The sequence below is a fragment of the Microcaecilia unicolor genome, chromosome 9 (assembly GCF_901765095.1).
Source record: "Microcaecilia unicolor chromosome 9, aMicUni1.1, whole genome shotgun sequence".
In the NCBI taxonomy this organism is placed as follows: domain Eukaryota; kingdom Metazoa; phylum Chordata; class Amphibia; order Gymnophiona; family Siphonopidae; genus Microcaecilia; species Microcaecilia unicolor.
In genome coordinates this window covers 140,854,290-140,872,937 of record NC_044039.1, presented here as the reverse complement: position 1 = coordinate 140,872,937, position 18,648 = coordinate 140,854,290, and the positions used below count along the sequence as shown (strand labels likewise).

The following is an 18,648-nucleotide window of genomic DNA, read 5'->3' as shown; positions in this document are numbered from 1 at the left end:
ATATAGATCTCCATACCCTAGGTGGACGCTTCTTCCAAATGTAGGCAAAAATTCTCCGATTCAATCGGCGGAAAAGCATTGTGGTATAGGAAGAGGAAGCTCCATGAATAGGTAGAGCAGTTTAGTCAGCAACATCATCTTAACTGCCTGGATCCTTCCCAACCAAGTAAGAGTTAAGCCCTCTCACGGATCCAGTTCAGTGAACAATTGAGTGAGTTTAGCTGGGAAATTACCATGGTACAACCTCCTCCCCCCCCCCCCCCCCCCCCCCAGTTGGAGGATTCCCAAGTATTTAATATGTTTCCTGGCCCAATGAAAAGGGAAGTGTTGCTGGAGTTATAAAGCTTTAGGGGTTTCCAAGTTAAGGTTCAAAAATCTCTGATTTTGTCATATTTACTGTACTTTAAAACCAGAGACCTCCCCATAGCGGGTCAATAGCTTGGATATCCCCGATATCAAATCTTCAGGTTCAGTCAAGGTCAACAAAACAGCAGCAAAAAGCATAATTTTATGCTCTTGCCGCCCTCTTGAAATTCCCCGAATACCAGGGGTAGCTTGCACTAGCTGTGCCAAAGGCTCTATGGAAATAGTGAAGAGGGGACACTGCCACATACCTCAATGGAATTCAAAAGAGTCAGTATAATAACCATTAATTTGTAAGCTTGCCAAGGGGGCTGTATATAGCAGACGAATTCATGCCATAAAGCGATCCCCAAATCCCATTTTCTGAAGCACTGAAATAAAAAAAAAAAAAAAGGCCAGTAAACTCGGTCATATGCTTTTTTTCAGCATCAATAGACAATAAAATAGCAGGAATTCGATACTCATGAACCCATTGGATGATATGCAGGAGTGAGCAAATATTATCAAAAGTTTGCCTACCAAATATAAAACCTGCCTGATCCACATGAATCAACCACAGCAATACTCTCTGCAGCCGATAGGCCATAATTTTTGTCAGAATTTTGTAGTCGGTGTCCAGAATCGATATCGGTCTATATGACACACACTGAGCAGGGTCCTTTCCTGGTTTTAATAATACTGTAAGTGCTGCAAGGCACCATATAAATGGAAGTTCTTGCACTCCATCAAGCGCTCAAAAGACCCTAAGTAATATGGGCGCTAGATAGATGCCATATACCTTATAGAATTTGTTGGAAAATCCATCTAGTCCTGGTGTCTTATTAGGGGGTAATTCCTTGATGGCCCAAATCATTTCATCTAACTCTATAGGTTTAGATAATTGCTCAGCCTCCCTCGCCGATAAGGTAAGAAGAGATATAGATGCCAAAAAGTTCTCTATCTCTGACTCTGGAGGATAGTGCTCTGGGATACATAGAGTTTCATAAAATTGAAGAAAGCGCGTGTGAGTTTCCTCTGTATGGGTTATTGTTGCCCCATCCTCCCCTTGAATAGAAAAAATATAATTAGTTAATTCTGCTGTTTAAGCTTATGAGTTAGTAGCAATTGTGAAATTCAAAGTGTTCCTGGCAAACTTTTTGTAACTGGTCTGCTATGTCAGCCAATTGAACATCATGAAGAGGGAAGCACAATTCGTGCAATCTATCGGCATAGGACTGATTCTGTGGATCAGCTTTAGATGCCCTCTCTGTTTGAGAGATCGCGTGGCATAAACTGGATTCCTTGGTTCTCTTTGTTCTAACGAGATAGGCCTGCAAGACTATGATACGACCCCACATAACTCCTTTCAAGCCTTCCCATAGGGTGATGGGATCAACGTCCCTGGTATCATTCAATTCAATGTAGTCTTTTAAGTGTTTCTCTAAAGCCGATATATGTTGGGGCTCGAACAACAAAGCATCATTCATTTGCTAGTACCTATGACCCCGGGGGCCCATCTCCCAGTGAAACCTCAGAAGAACTGGGGCAAGATCAGACCAAGTGCGTGTTTGTATCAATAAGTGTTGCATTTCTTTAAGACATTAGAGTCCCCCATCCACAGATCTATAGGGGAGTAGGATTTATAATGGGAGGAGTAATAAGTAAACTCTCTGTCAGTCAGAGACCCCAGCGAGCCATAAATTGTTTGAGTGATGTACGGACCCTCTTTGTGCATGAAATCCCCGCTGTACTGTTATTCCACTCAGGGTCTAGAGTAAAATTAAAGTCCCCCCCTCTCAAAAAAAAAAAGCGACCCCCCCCTCCTAGTAAAATTTGACCCAAGGCATCCCAAAAAGCAAGTTGACCCTCAGGTGCATATATGCACTAAAAAGTAAATCACATTCCCCAGTTTTAATAGAAGGAACAAATACCAACCCTCCTTGTCTGACAACTTCCTGTGTTTGCCAAGGACAGGTAGATGAAAGGGCTATCAAAACTTCTCTAGTCTTATTTTGTGACTTTTGAGACAAAAAAATATGCGGATATTTTTTATGAGCTACATAATGCTCATTGGGTGGCTTCAAATGAGTCTCTTGAGTGAAAGCAACATCTTCCTTGACACGAGTGAGTTCTTTAAATAGAAGTTTTCTCTAAACTGGAGTATTCAGGCCTCTCACATTCAACGTTAAACAGGTTAAATTAGACATAGCATAGAGAACCTAGTAAAAGCAAACTGCCCTTAGACATCCAGATTAACATTTGTATACCGTAAGATACATGTCAAAGCCAAACCTCAAGGTAGTTAGGACCCCTCATTCTACCACTGTATCCCCAAAATAACCCCCCTCTCCCCATCAATCCCCTACTCCTTATGTAGGCAAGACGGTATTATTTCACAGAAAGGGTGGTGGAGGCGTGGAATGGCCTCCCAGTGGAGGTGGTGGAGTCGAGGACTGTTCCAGAGTTTAAAAAGGCATGGGATAAGCATGTGGGATCGCTTAGGAACAGGAAGAATTAGGGGTTACAGAGGATGGGCAGACTGGATGGGTCATATGGCCTTTATCTGCCATCATGTTTCTATGTTTCTAATACCTCTGCAATTGGCATGCCTACACCGCCTTAAATCAGATTAGCCAGTAATGCTTAAAATCCATCCAGTTATAGTAGACATGTAATGCTCAAGTTCCAGAAACCTTACTGTCCAGTTTTTTTTAGTTTGTGAGATCAAGCTTCTTGCAGAATGTTGTTGCTGGAGGCGCCCCTGTCCATAGGATACTCGTTGCCATTTCGGTTTCTCAACACCACCAGTTCCCCTCTCTCTTAAGTGGGAGGAGGAGTTCTCCACTGGGTCTCAGGGGAGATATGCTTGTGCCTCCTCAAGAGAGCAAACTTGATGCAAGTAGCCTTCCTTGTAAAAAAGCAATGCAAATGGGTGTTGCCGTTTATATCTAATACCACCTTCTCGCAGGTGCTCTGTCAGGGGCTGCAGCTCAGCCCTTCGTTTCAGCGTAGTAGTTGCTAGATCCTGATAAATTTCAGTATGGTAGGTATCCCATTCAAAGGCTTTGTTCACCTGCGCTTTAGCCAGTAATGCTTCTTTCATTTTAAAGTCCTTAAAGCAGGTGATATATCCTTAGCACGATTTTTCCTCGAGTTACCTAGTGCTCTGTGGGCTCTGTCGATCAAAATAGTTGGTGGATCCACTGGGGTGTAGAGCCTGTGGAGAGGAGAGCCCCCGCTATTTGTTGAATAACTTTATCACATTCCATATACTCGGGGCCTTCCGGGACTCTCCTAAATCGAAGATTAGATCTGCGGCTTCAATTCTCAAGTTCTTCAGGGGCCTTTATTTCAGATTGAATCATATGGAGGGAGGTCCCAATTGCTCTAATCGGGTCCGAGTCTGCAGTTTCTGCAGAGGGCACAGATTTTACCGTGGTAGCCATCTTGGGTGCATGTAAATCGGGTATTCCCTCTTCCAATTCCATTTCCGGTGATTCTCCATGGACAGTGATCATCTAGCCACACAGTTGAAGCATCGCCCCAGTGACGTCACTGACCCGGCCCTTCTCAAAGCACAGAAAACTCAAACAGAGCTCTCTGCGCATGTCCCTGCCTTCCCGCCACTAATAGCCACTATATACAGTGGTGGAAATAAGTATTTGATCCCTTGCTGATTTTGTAAGTTTGCCCACTGACAAAGACATGAGCAGCCCATAATTGAAGGGTAGGTTATTGGTAACAGTGAGAGATAGCACATCACAAATTAAATCCGGAAAATCACATTGTGGAAAGTATATGAATTTATTTGCATTCTGCAGAGGGAAATAAGTATTTAATCCCTCTGGCAAACAAGACCTAATACTTGGTGGCAAAACCCTTGTTGGCAAGCACAGCGGTCAGACGTCTTCTGTAGTTGATGATGAGGTTTGCACACATGTCAGGAGGAATTTTGGTCCACTCCTCTTTGCAGATCATCTCTAAATCATTAAGAGTTCTGGGCTGTCGCTTGGCAACTCGCAGCTTCAGCTCCCTCCATAAGTTTTCAATGGGATAAGGTCTGGTGACTGGCTAGGCCACTCCATGACCCTAATGTGCTTCTTCCTGAGCCACTCCTTTGTTGCCTTGGCTGTATGTTTTGGGTCATTGCGTGCTGGAAGACCCAGCCACGACCCCATTTTTAAGGGCCCTGGCGGAGGGAAGGAGGTTGTCACTCAGAATTGTACCGGTACATGGCCCCATCCATTCTCCCATTGATGCGGTGAAGTAGTCCTGTGCCCTTAGCAGAGAACACCCCCAAAACATAACATTTCCACCTCCATGCTTGACAGTGGGGGACGGTGTTCTTTGGGTCATAGGCAGCATTTCTCTTCCTCCAAACACGGCGAGTTGAGTTCATGCCAAAGAGCTCAATTTTTGTCTCATCTGACCACAGCACCTTCTCCCAATCACTCTCGGCATCATCCAGGTGTTCATGGCAAACTTCAGACGGGCCGTCACATGTGCCTTCCGGAGCAGGGGGACCTTGCGGGCACTGCAGGATTGCAATCCGTTATGTCGTAATGTGTTACCAATGGTTTCGTGGTGACAGTGGTCCCAGCTGCCTTGAGATCATTGACAAGTTCCCCCCTTGTAGTTGTAGGCTGATTTCTAACCTTCCTCATGATCAAGGATACCCCACGAGGTGAGATTTTGCGTGGAGCCCCAGATCTTGTCGATTGACAGTCATTTTGTACTTCTTCCATTTTCTTACTATGGCACCAACAGTTGTCTCCTTCTCGCCCAGCGTCTTACTGATGGTTTTGTAGCCCATTCCAGCTTGTGCAGGTGTATGATCTTGTCCCTGACATCCTTAGACAGCTCCTTGCTCTTGGCCATTTTGTAGAGGTTAGAGTCTGACTGATTCACTGAGTCTGTGGACAGGTGTCTTTCATACAGGTGACCATTGCCGACAGCTGTCTGTCATGCAGGTAACGAGTTGATTTGGAGCATCTACCTGGTCTGTAGGGGCCAGATCTCTTACTGGTTGGTGGGGGATCAAATACTTATTTCCCTCTGCAGAATGCAAATAAATTCATATACTTTCCACAATGTGATTTTCCGGATTTAATTTGTGATGTGCTATCTCTCACTGTTACCAATAACCTACCCTTCAATTATGGGCTGCTCATGTCTTTGTCAGTGGGCAAACTTACAAAATCAGCAAGGGATCAAATACTTATTTCCACCACTGTATATATCAAATGCTCAATCATCCCGCCTCAGCTTATTTTTCTCCGCAGTGCAGATTGACCCGTACTGTTTTTGTTTATCTTTAGTTCTTCACTTATCTATATATATATAAAAGGCAAGACCAACGTTCTATGAAGCCTCCAGCCGGAAGTGTGAAGCGCCAGAGATATCCGGTTTCCCCATGATTGAAGGAAAACAGCACAGCACGAAATCCCTCTCTCTAACAGTGAAGGACTCAGAGGGAGGAGGGGAGAGAGACGCCCTCACTCTCTCTGTAACACAAACACAGCACAGCAGGAAACTTAACACTGAAGGACTGGACTCGGAGGGGGAGGGGGAGGGAGAGAGGGCAGAGGGCAGGGACACACACTCCCACATGCACACTCTAAAGAAAACCTTGCTAGCCCCGTTTCATTTGCATCAGAAACGGGGCTTTTTTACTAGTTTTTACATAATTATTTTATTGGTTTTTATTTACAATATTGACTAGAATTTTAATTCTTTTTTTAATTATTTATTTATTGATATATTATGCAAAACAAGCAAACAAATACTTGTCAAGAAATTAAACTTTGGCATCCATATTATAATATAAAAAGTAACATTTAAAGTAATATCGCAGCCAGTTTACTAAAGTCCACAATTATGAGATTCAAGATAGATGAATATGGATATAATTAAAAGAAATTATACGAGGAAACTTAAACTGTGTCAGTGCTTCTATACAATACCCCCATTAAGTTTAATAAGAGCTACATTCCAATACCCCCCAAAGTCCCTTTAGCTGCCAAAAAAGTAGAGAGTTGTGAAGGTTCAAAGAATACATACTTATTTGCCTGATATTTTATTACACACTTGCAGGGGTATTTGAGGAAAAAAGTTCCACCTAATTGGAGTACACCTGGTCTCATCAGTAGGAACCTCTGCGTTTTTGCGTTTCTTTTGTAACATCAGGGAAGAGTTGAACCTTCAATCCGAGAAAGCTCTTCTCTCTATTTTGAAAGAATAATCTCATTAACCAGTTCTTGTCTGGTGATAGAGCCACCGTAGCTATCAATGTAGATGGAATTATTGAATCACTATCTGAGGCTTCCAATATCATCGAGACATCCAGATCTGGTTTATTCTGAGATATTTGATTTTTTGAAGGTAAATAGTATATTTGTGTAAATGGGGAATTAGTTCCTCTGAAACTCCTAATATCTCCTTAATACATTTTCGTAGCATTTCTCTTGGTAGTATCCCAAATTGTTTAGGAAAGTTCAAAAATCTGATATTATTCCTTGTCACATTTTCCAAAAATTCTGTTCTCCTTCTAAGTGTTGTTAAGTCTTTTATCATTGTCTCTTGGTATAAATGTAAATCTTTTAATTCTTTTTTCCATTTCCTTATGTTGGTTCAATAAAGACTCCACCTTGATATCAGTATCTTGTACCCATTGATCTAGGCTAGCTATATCTTGGGTAAATTGTTTTATTTGTGGGTTTAGGGATTTCCCCAAATCCACAATCAAAGTCCAAAGAGTATCAAGTGTCACCTCCTTAGGTTTTTCAATATAGGAAAATTTACCTCTGTTAAAGCTCTACAATGAGCCACCATTGGAGCACCCAATCTTTGAGATGAAATACAAGATTTATGTTCACTGAGTCTTCGCGTGAGAGATCTGTCCATTTTTTCCAATATAAAGTTTGTTGCACGGGCACTGTAAAGCATAGATGACATGATCTGAATGGCAAGTTGTACAGTGCCTCAACTTGTATATCTTATCGTCCACATGATTGCAAAAACTATCACCGGTGATCATCATATTACAAAAATTGCAATTGCCACAAGCTTGATGATGCCCCTCAGTGATCCTGGTCCTGCGTATGACATCTGCAGGGCATAAAATTTCTTTTAAATTACGTTCTCTAGAAAATGCAATTTGTAATTGCGTGTCTTTGAATACATCATGAGATTGAATGATATCCCAATTTTTTCGGATTACGTTATCCCACATAATCCCACTATGGCAGGCTCTTATTATACCAATAAGTGGGTGATCACCCACTCTTGTTTACTCAGCAAAGAAGCTAATCAACTTTGCAACATTTATCACTCTGCTACTTTCTGTGGGCAGAAAATCACACTATCATGAATAATAATGAACTCAGAACTTTATACGTATAATACAATTTATTTATTTAGATTTTGCTTACACCTTTGTCAGTGGTAGCTCAAAGTGAGTTACATTCAGGTACACTGGGTATTTCCCTGTCCCTGGAGAGCTCACAATCTAATTTTGTACCTGAGGTAATAGGGGGTTGAGTGGCTTGCCCAGGATCACGGGAGGCAGCACTGGAAGTGGCCACTTCTGGATGTCAAGGACGGTGCTCTGGCTGCTGGGCCACTCCACCATTCCACAGTAAACACTTCACCTGGTTAATATCTTCTTCAGATGTCACTGATTATCTTTTTGCATGTGGTATGTCAGCCTGAATCTTCTTCTTTCTTCTTTATTTCTTTATTTAGATTTTGCTCACACCTTTTTCAGTAGTAGCTCAAGGTGAGTTACATTCAGGTACACTGGGTATTTCTCTGTCCCTGGAAGGCTCACAATCTAAGTTTGTACCTGAGGCAATGGAGGGTTAAGTGACTTGCCCAAGATCACAAGGAGCAGCAGTGGGATTTGAACCAGCCACCTCTGGATGTCAAGACTGGTGCTCTAACCACTAGGCCACTCCTCCACTCCACATATATAATTTTACAGATGTTGAGTACTTGTCTTTCCAACAGTACTTTTCTATTTCCACTCTTGAGTGGATATCTGCTTACAAGTTACGCTATTCCATGTTTCCGTGGCTGATAATCCTATAAGTCGTCAACAGTTTACTCAATGTTTTTTGTGACATCTCTTCCTTTTTCTGGCCACAGTATGACCTTTCAGTTGTGCCTTCGAACTTCTTATTCTTTCTCAATATTTCCTATTTCTACAGTTATCTATTTTCAAAAATATGACTGGGAAATTGTTCTACAGTAGCTGTTCTATAACGTTGTTTTCTATTCTTCAATTATGGTTGAATTGTAGAATATATATAGATATGTTTGGCATCTTATGATGCTTCTTTGCACTCACCTACGGTTTTCTTAACTCCAACTGTTGCTTCATTCCTTCTTACTCCAGCATTGTCTATTACCAATATGCTGCCCATTTCCCTAACATTGGGATGGTTAACACAGGAACTCATATCTCACTCTATATTCATTGTTTTTATATATACTTGCTTTGTACCAGGGGCGTAGCCAGACAGCCAATTTTGGGTGGGCCTGAGGCCAAAATGGGTGGGCATGGAATTGAGCCCCTCCTGGCCCCACTACGTTCTGCATTCTGCGTCTCTGTCTACCCTCAAACACAAAATATTAAATACCTGAGCTGGTGGGGATTCCCAAACTGCACCAGCTGAAGATTTCCTCCTCTTTCCAAACAGCAACTGGCAGCACTTAACTTGAGCTGACGCTGCTGCCAGTAGTCCGTACATGCTCAGTGCTTCCGCATGGGTGACAACTGAGCATATGCAGAGGGGCCGGTGTGTGGTGCCAGATGCCATTTGGAAGAGTATTGGCTGCCTGAGGAGAAGGATTCCCACCAGCCACAGCAAGAGTGCCACAATTTTGGGTGGGCCTGAGTTCAAATTGGGTGGGCTGTAGCCCACCCAGGCCCACCTGTAGCTACGCCACTGCTTTGTACTACATCCTTTGACCTCCTGTTTTATAAGACATCTTTTTTTCTCAGTGGACTAAGCCTTCCATTTTTTCTACTAGATTTGTACTGACTATTATCATTGTGTTCAAACGTTCCATATCTCAGCACATAGAAGAACTATATGGAGATCAAGAGTTCTTCCGACACAGTTTTACTAGATAATACTAAAAGCAAATAGATCAGGCTTTGATTTGGTTTTTTTTTACAAAACACTATTATATTCTGGATACCTATTCAGTAGACTCTGCAACAAATGTTTATTTTCATTAATTGGAGGCGTCAGCTCACCACCTCCTCCACTTCAAGGAAACAGTCCTATTTAACAGTGCATATGTTTGGTACTCTTGTTTGGACTGTTCCTTCTTACGGCTAGGGAGTCTTCAACTGTGTGGCTAGATGGTTACTGTCCATGGAGAAAAAATAGTTACTTATCTCTAACTGTGATTCTCCGTGGACAGTAGATCATCTAGGCACACAGACCCACCCTCCCACCCAGAGTTGTCGCCAGCTTTTTCATTAACTAAGGCGGGATGATTGAGCATTCGATATATGTAGTGGCTATTAGTGGCGGGAAGGCAGGGACATGCGCAGAGAGCTCTTTGAGTTTTCTGTGCTTTGAGAAGGGCCGGGTAGCTGACGTCACTGGAGCGACGCTTCAACTGTGTGGCTAGATGATCTACTGTCCATGGAGAACCACCGTTACAGGTAAGTAACTATTTTTTTTGCTAGCCAGGGCTGTAGAAAGGCAAAGTCTTGCAAATTAATCACCCGAGTCCCCCCAATCAGCAATCCAAATCTGATTGTTCGGACTTTAAAGATAATAACAATCAAAGATGAGCCAAGGAGGCAGTGGCTAGATGGATTAAAAAGTGGTGATTTTTGATGAGCGGTACTGAGCTTTTCACTCAAGCAGTCATTCTTATCGGTGATGTCACTTCCTCTCACAAACTGTTTTTTAACAGTGTGATGCAATCTATTCTACATGTATTACCCAAGGAAACAGCTTTAATACTATGGTGTGGTAGAGCCCACAACTGCTTCCAAATAGCACACTTCAAAATGTAAAAGCAACATAGCTTATGGCAGTGGTTCCCATATCTGATCCTGGAGGCACTCCAGCCAGTCAGGTTTTCAGGATATCCACAATAAATATTCATGAGAGATTTGCATGCATTGCCTCCACCTCATTCAAATCTATCTCATCAGTATTCATTGTGGATATCCTGAAAACCTGACTGGCTGGGGTACTTCCAGGATCAGTTTGGGAAACACTGGCTGATGGCACTGGTTCCCAAAGTGTTGTTTGGTACACCGAATGGAGGTCACAGAAACAGGATTGCGCCTTCTTCCTTTAGAACTCTAGTATGACCTTAGCCCAATAGTAGCAGTCAGAATGGGGCCTCCGTGAGTCAGTGAATGTTCCAAGCTATATCTCCTCCTCCTGTATGGGCTTCCTGTTAGAGGAACCCAAGCACAGTTCTGGAATATGTAAGAGTATGCTGACGTGCAGTATCCTGTGCTGAATGCTGCTACTATTGTGCTTTGGATAAGTGGAGGAGAGAGGAATGGGGTCTGCTATTTTGTTTTCATCATCTTCTGGGGTCACATGAATTTTTAGATGTTAAAATGGGATCCTTTTAGATAAGGGGTCTGCTATTTTCTTTTCATGATTTTCTGGGGTCGCATGAATTTTTGAATGTTAAAATGGGATCCTATTAGATAATTTTAGGAAGCACTGCCCTGGAGGAAAACTCTGAGCTGGATCTGGCTTGCCATTTCTCAAAAGGAATTTCCTAAAGAAAAAGTATAAAGTGGTGAGAGGCTCATGACTATGTAGCCCCTCTGAGGACAGTGCTTGGAATAGTTCCGGCTATATAGGGCTTGATATTCAGCTGGCTGGCAGTGTCAACGTTGAGCTTAATTGGTATGTTCAGTGCTGCTATTCATATAGGCCAGGGGTTGACAACCTCAGTATTTGAGGGTCACAAAAACTTGGGTTTTCAGGATTTCCCCAATGAATATGCATGAGATCTATTAGCATACAGTAGAGGCAGTGAAGGCAAATAGATCTCATGCATATTCATTGGGGAAATCTTGAAAACTGGACTGGGTTGCAGCCCTCGAGGACTGAGGTTGCCCACCTCTGATAAAGGTAGTGGCGCTGAATATACAGACTAGTACAGTGACTGTACTGGCACTATCATTTAGTTTAGACTTATCCAGAAAGTGGCTAAATGTTTTGAGCCACCCTTGCTCCTCTCTAACCAAGCCTACTTTTATAAATATACAGGTAATCCAGTTATGTGTTTGCAAACTGCTGGCAAACACACAAATTGGTTTTGAATGTCAGTCCGATAGAATTTGCTGGATGATTAATTGATGCAGGAATTTGGAGGTTTGAAAGTAATTTTGGGGTTTTTTTCTTATCACTATGTTTAGTCAGAAGAAGGGATTCGTTTCACTAGAACACACCACATTGTTCGGAAAACCACTCTGTATGACATGGATGTAGACCCCAGCCGGAAGTATGCTGCCATTGGGTGTCAAGACCGTAACATCAGGTTGGTTCAGCATCATTGGAAAGCAAGCACCAAATTTATGACAGGGTTCAAACAGTTTTTCTATCTCCACCTTCTCCCTTGTAAACTATTTCTCTTTCTCACTAGATTTAGATGTAAGTACTTGCCTTTCCAAATCTAAGTTCAATGAGAGTTACAAACAGATGTGGTAGATATTTTCCACCCAAGACAGTTTACAATCTCAGCTGTACCTGAGAATTGGAGGGTTATTTTGCCTGCAGAAATTGTTTTGAAAATTACTTTCTTTAAGAGGAAGGGAAGGATGTGCTTTAGTTTCTTATTAAAATGCATGGGACTAGTGCAGGAGTTCTCCACCCTGTCCTCGGACCACACCAAGCCAGTCTGGCGTGCATTGTATGCAGATCTCGCTCATTTTCTTTGTGGGTATCCTGAAAACTCAATTGTTTGGGTGTGACCCAAGGACTGGGTTGAGAACCCCTTGACTAAAGGAATGTGTTAGAGGGGCAAAGATTTAGGTCAGTATAAGGAAGCAGCACCATCCTAGGGGTGAGACTGGGATAGCATCTGGGATAGCACTGACTCTCTCTGTTTTGTAGGATTTTCAACATCAGTTCCGGGAAGCAGAAGAAATTGTACAAAGGGTCACAAAGCGAGGATGGAACACTTATTAAAGTAAGCCGCTTTAAGTAAAATAACAACTTTACTAGTTGGCAAATGTCTGTTTTGGAACAGAGTTGTGATTTGTTATTGATTACCTGTATACTTCAGCGACATGAGTCATGATTTCCCGGGTATTCCAATTGGTCTGTTATCTTAAACTTATCCAATTTTTATAAAATAACATGGGTATATTCATTTCCTAATTTACCAAAGAATTGATATCAAGGATTTCCTTGTCATACCAGACCAGTCCAGATGAATGAGATATGTCCATCTACCAGTGCAGGGTTGGTTCTAGGGTTTCAGGTGCCCTCCTGCAGCCTATTAGTCGGCGCCCCCCTACCCATCCAGGGGCAGAGTCACTATGGCTCCACCCCTACAGTAGCCACACCCCTTTACCTGCCATGGTGCATATAAACAGGCATCATTGAAAATATTACACCAGTATAGGAGAAGAAAAATAACTTTGGGGGTTTTTTTTCCATTATAAATAATTTCTGTAAGCTGTTACAGCTCCAGTATACCCAAAATGACACAAACCAAATTAGCATACACACTAGGAATTAGGAGAACAGTCTTGCCAAACCTGAAACAATATGTTATCAAAATCTCAGAACCTAACAAACAGATCCCTATTCAGACACTTGGCCTTGCAGTCACACATGCACAACAGAGAGAGCCCCTCTTCAAATTTTAACCTGAAATCTTAAGAAGCTAGACTCTGCATGAGCACAATACCAGAAAAACAGAAAGAAACACATTGCTATACATTGCAAAATAAGACAGCAGATGTAAATTCTCAAATTGGACATATTCCAAACACTAAAATTAAAATAAAATGATTTTTTTCTACCTTTGTTGTCTGGTGACTTTGTTTTTCTGATCATGTTGGTCCCAGTCTCTGATTCTGCAGCTCTCTATCTGTGCTCTTAACTCCGTTTCAAGGGCTTTCTTTCCATTTCTTTCTTTCTTTTCCTCCTTTCTTCCTCATTTTTTGCCCTCCGTGGACTTGACTGGAGGAGGTATAGAGTGGATCCAGCTTTTGCCTATTTTCTCCATCCATGTGTAGTTTTTCTCCTCTTTTCCCTTTCCCTCATCTCATTTCAGTATGCATCTCCTTCCTCTTTCTTCCCTCTCCTCCATCCATGTCTAGTATTTCTCCTCTCTCTCCTCACCTCCATCCATGTGCATCTCCTCTGTCTTCCCTCCCCTCCTTCCATATCCAGCATTTCTCCTCTCTCCCCTCCCCTCCTTCCATGTCCAGCATTTCTCCTCTCTCCCCTCCCCTCCTTCCATGTCCAGCATTTCTCCTCTCTCCCCTCCCCTCCTTTCATGTCCAGCATTTCTCCTCTCTCCCCTCCCCTCCTTCCATGTCCAGCATTTCTCCTCTCTCCCTTTCCCTCCATCCATGTGGCATCTCCTTCCTCTGTCTTCTATCCCCTCCATCCATGTGCATCTCTTCCTCTGTCTTCTGTCCCCTCCATCCATGTGGCATCTCTTCCTCTGTCTTCTATCCCCTCCATCCATGCCCAGCATTTCTCCTCGCTCCTCCATCCATGTGCATCTACTTCCTCTGTCTTTCCTTCCCTGTCCAACATTTCTCCTCTCTTCCCTACCCTCCATCCATGCCCAGCATTTCTCCTCTCTCCCCTCTCCTCCATCCATGTGCATCTCATTCCTGTCTTCCCTCTCCTCATCCATGCCCAGCATTTCTCCTCTCTCCCCTCTCCTCCATCCATGTGCATCTCATTCCTGTCTTCCCTCTCCTCATCCATGTCCAGCAGCTCTCCTCTCTTCCCTGCTTTCTCCTCCATCCATATCCAGCAATTCTCTCTCCCCTGCCCTCCCCTCCATGTCCAGCGATTTCTCCTCTCTCCCCTGCCCTTCCCTCTCATCCATGTCCAGCAAGTCTCCTCTGCCCTTCCCTCCCCTCCCATCCGTCCAGTGATTTCTCCTCTCCCCTTTCCTCCCCTCCCATCCGTCCAGTGATTTCTCCTCTCCCCTTTCCTCCCCTCCCATCCATCCAGTAATTTCTCCTCTCCCCTTTCCTCCCCTCCCAACCATGTCCAGCGATTCTCCTCTGCCCTCCCCTCCCGTCCATGTCCAGCGATTCTCCTCTGCCCTCCTGTCCATGTCCAGTGATTTCTCCTCTCTCCTCTGCCCTCCCGTCTATGTCCAGCGATTTCTCTCCTCTGCCCTCCCGTCTATGTCCAGCGATTTCTCTCCTCTGCCCTCCCGTCCATGTCCAGTGATTTCTCCTCTCTCTTCTGCCCTCCCGTCCATGTCCAGCAATTTCTCCTCTGCCCTTTCCCCATCCATATCCAGTGACTTGCCCCAGCCCCCACCTGCCCCCTTTTTCAGCCTCGAGTTCCAGTTCCAACCCCAGCCGTCACCTGCCCGCCCTCTTCTCCCACAACAGCCCTCCTTTCCTTCCTGCCGCCCTGCATTTAAAACTTTTATTTTACCTCAAGTTGCGGCGGCAGTGAAAGCAGCAGACTCCCCTCCAGCCTTCCCTTCCCTCTCAGTGTCCCGACCTCGCGGAAACAAGAAATTACGTCAGAGGAGGGCGGGACACTGAGAGGGAAAGGAAGACTACAGGCGAGCCTGCTGCTTTCACTGCCGCAGCTGCTGCAACTTGAGGTAAAATAAAAGTTTTAAACACAGGGCAGCAGGAAGGAAACGAGGGCTGTTGTGGGAAGCTGAGGGCAGGCAGGTGAAGACCAACAGCTGCCAGCAGGAACTGTGAGTCTTCCGGTGGCGACAGTAAGCATGGCTTGTGGCGCCCTCCAGAGGTCAGTGCCCCCCCCCCCCCCCCCCCCCACCATGCTTACCACGCTTACTGGGTGGCACCGGCCCTATACCAGCGGAAGAAGACAGAGGGGGGGAAAAATAGTTCCTGAGACTAGCCCTTAAAAGGGTATCATGCAGTCTGGAATGCTCAGTATTTTTCTGTCTCCAAGTGGCTAATTGATGGACAGTGCAGCTCTTCTGTGATGCTTTTCAGCCATCTCCTGCCCCAGTTCAAGCTGGGTGTCAGTTGAGCAGAGGGTTTCTTCTTGGAGGACATTAGCTCCTTTACTAACTGCAAATCTTCATGGAGCTAGGTGACATACTTTGGCCTGAGTAAATGGCTACTTAATGGTGGCATTGCAAAACAAAAACATATCAGTGTTGTAGAGCACAATTTTCTCTTTCAGATGATACTGTTCACAAGCTGATTCAGGCAGACTGTTTTTTAATAATTGGCTTTGAACTTTGGTACATTTTACCATTTGCGCTGACAGTGCCAACTTTGAAGAGATCCTGCAGGGCGGTTATAGATGCTGGTTAGTTGCAAATCTGGCAGTATTATGTCCAGCACAAGCATAATGCTTGTTCAAAATTTCAAGTCCGTACCTTTGTTTGCATGGAAGTTGTTGCGGTCTGAATATTGGTCCAAATATGTTCCGATGAGTCGCGACCAATTTTGATGCACACTTTGAGTCAACTTGTTTGACTGGATTTTGCATCCATAATGTTAAAATGTATTTCATCGGAATTAGCATCAAAAACTGTACAGGATTTGAATTTTTTAGCCATTCTTATAAATGTGTTTGGATTTTATTAGACCCCAAAAATGGCATTTTGGTAAATGTTGCACGCTCATGAACTGACAACCTATCAGAAAAGGGGGTCTAGATCTGCAACTATTGCAGTAAGAGACCTCAAGTTTTGGGAAACTTCGTTTAACACCTGACCCGCGTAACAGATAAAATTTGAACAAAATTGGAGACATGATGGTGGGAAGGTTTAGACCACTTGGCATGGAATGACCCTCTTGCTAGCTTTGGGTCATGTAAATTGAAGTGCTGTTGTAAGAGCACCAGTTTCCAAATATATGATGGAAATGCACATTTGTGTTAAGAGTCAGCTATGTATTAACCTAACATAGTAGATAACGGCAGAAAAAGACCTGCGCGGTCCATCCAGTCTGCCCAACAAGATAAACTCACATGTGCTACTTTTTGTGTATACCTTACCTTGATTTGTACCTGTCCTTTTCCGGGCACAGACCGTATAAGTCTGCCCAGCACTATCCCCGCCTCCCAGCCACCAGCCCCGCCTCCCACCACCGGTTCTGGCACAGACCGTATCAGTGTGCCCAGCACTATCCCCGCCTCCAAACCACCAGTCCCGCCTCCCACCATTGGCTCTGGCACAGACCGTATAAGTCTGCCTAGCACCATCTCCGTCTCCCGCCACCGGCTTTGCCACCCAATCTCATCTAAGCTCCTTAGGATCCATTCCTTCTGAGCAGAATTCCTTTATGTTTATCCCACGCATGTTTGAATTCCATTACCGTTTTCGTTTCCACCACCTCCCGCGGGAGGGCATTCCAAGCATCCACTACTCTCTCCGTGAAAAAATACTTCCTGACATTTTTCTTGAGTCTGCCCCCCTTCAATCTCATTTCATGTCCTCTCGTTCTACTGCCTTCGCATCTCCGGAAAAGGTTCATTTGCAGATTAATACCTTTCAAATATTTGAACGTCTGTATCATATCACCCCTGTTTCTCCTTTCCTCCAGAGTGTACATGTTCAGGTCCGCAAGTCTCTCCTCATACGTCTTGTAACGCAAATCCCATTCCATTCTCGTAGCTTTTCTTTGCACCGCTTCAATTCTTTTTACATCCTTAACAAGATACGGCCTCCAGAATTGAACACAATACTCCAGGTGGGGCCTCACCAACGACTTATACAGGGGCATCAACACCCCCTTTCTTCTGCTGGTCACACCTCTCTCTATACAGCCTAACAACCTTCTAGCTAGGGCCACCGCCTTGTCACACTGTTTCTTCGCCTTCAAATCCTCAGATACCATCACCCCAAGATCCCTCTCCCCATCTGTACCTATCAGACTCTCCCCGCCTAACACATACGTCTCCCGTGGATTTCTACTCCCTAAGTGCATCACTTTGCATTTCTTCGCATTGAATTTTAATTGCCAAACCTTAGACCATTCTTCTAGCTTCCGTAGGTCCTTTTTCATGTTTTCCATTCCCTCCGGGGTGTCCACTCTGTTACAGATCTTAGTATCATCCGCAAATAGGCAAACTTTACCTTCTAACTCTTCGGCAATGTCACTCACAAATATATTGAACAGAATCGGCCCCAGCACCGATCCTTGAGGCACTCCACTACTTACCTTTCGCTCCTCCGAGCGAATTCCATTCACCACCACCCTCTGGCGTCTGTCCGTCAACCAGTTCCTAATCCAGTTCACCACTTCGGGTCCTATCTTCAGCCCATCCAGTTTATTTAAGAGCCTCCTGTGGGGAACCGTGTCAAAAGCTTTGCTGAAATCTAAGTAGATTACGTCCATAGCTCGTCCCTGATTCAGTTCTCCCGTCACCCAATCAAAGAATTCAATGAGGTTCGTTTGGCACGATTTCCCTTTGGTAAATCCATGTTGTCTCGGATCTTGCAACTTATTGGCTTCCAGGAAATTCACTATCCTTTCCTTCAGCATCGCTTCCATTACTTTTCCAATAACCGAAATGAGGCTTACCGGCCTGTAGTTTCCAGCTTCTTCCCTATCACCACTTTTGTGAAGAGGGACCACATCCGCCGATCTCCAATCCCTCGGAACCTCTCCCGTCTCCAAGGATTTATTAAACAAATCTTTAAGAGGACCCGCCAGAACCTCTCTGAGCTCCCTCAATATCCTAGGGTGGATCCCATCCGGTCCCATGGCTTTGTCCACCTTTAGCTTTTCAAGTTGTTCATGCACACTCTCTTCCGTGAACGGTACTCTATCCACTTCAATCTCATTTGTACTTTTTGCAGTCCATCACTGTCCTCCTCCAGGATTTTCTTCTGTGAAAACAGAACAGAAGTATCTATTTAGCAAATTTGCTTTTTCTTCATCATTATCCACATAGCGGTTCGCAGTATCTTTTAGTCTCACAATTCCCTTTTTAGTCATTCTCCTTTCACTAATATACCTGAAGAAAATTTTGCCACCCCTCCTTACATTTATAGCCATTTGTTCTTCCGTTTGCGCTTTTGCCAGACGTATCTCTCTCTTGGCTTCTTTCAGTTTCATCCGGTATTCCTCCTCGTGTCCCTTTTCTTGAGTTTTTTTGTATTTCT

At 44.0% G+C, this 18,648-nt stretch overlaps 1 protein-coding gene across 2 annotated transcripts in view; it reads left to right on the top strand.

Annotated features, from left to right (window-relative positions):
- MAPKBP1 (mitogen-activated protein kinase binding protein 1) overlaps positions 1 to 18,648 on the top strand; it is a 386,986-nt gene that overhangs the window by 287,233 nt on the left and 81,105 nt on the right. For both annotated transcript variants that reach the window (XM_030215489.1, XM_030215488.1), the window contains exons 16-17: positions 11,756 to 11,877; positions 12,453 to 12,528. In XM_030215489.1, the coding sequence (XP_030071349.1) occupies positions 11,756 to 11,877; positions 12,453 to 12,528 (198 nt within the window). The remainder of the gene's footprint in view (positions 1 to 11,755; positions 11,878 to 12,452; positions 12,529 to 18,648) is intronic.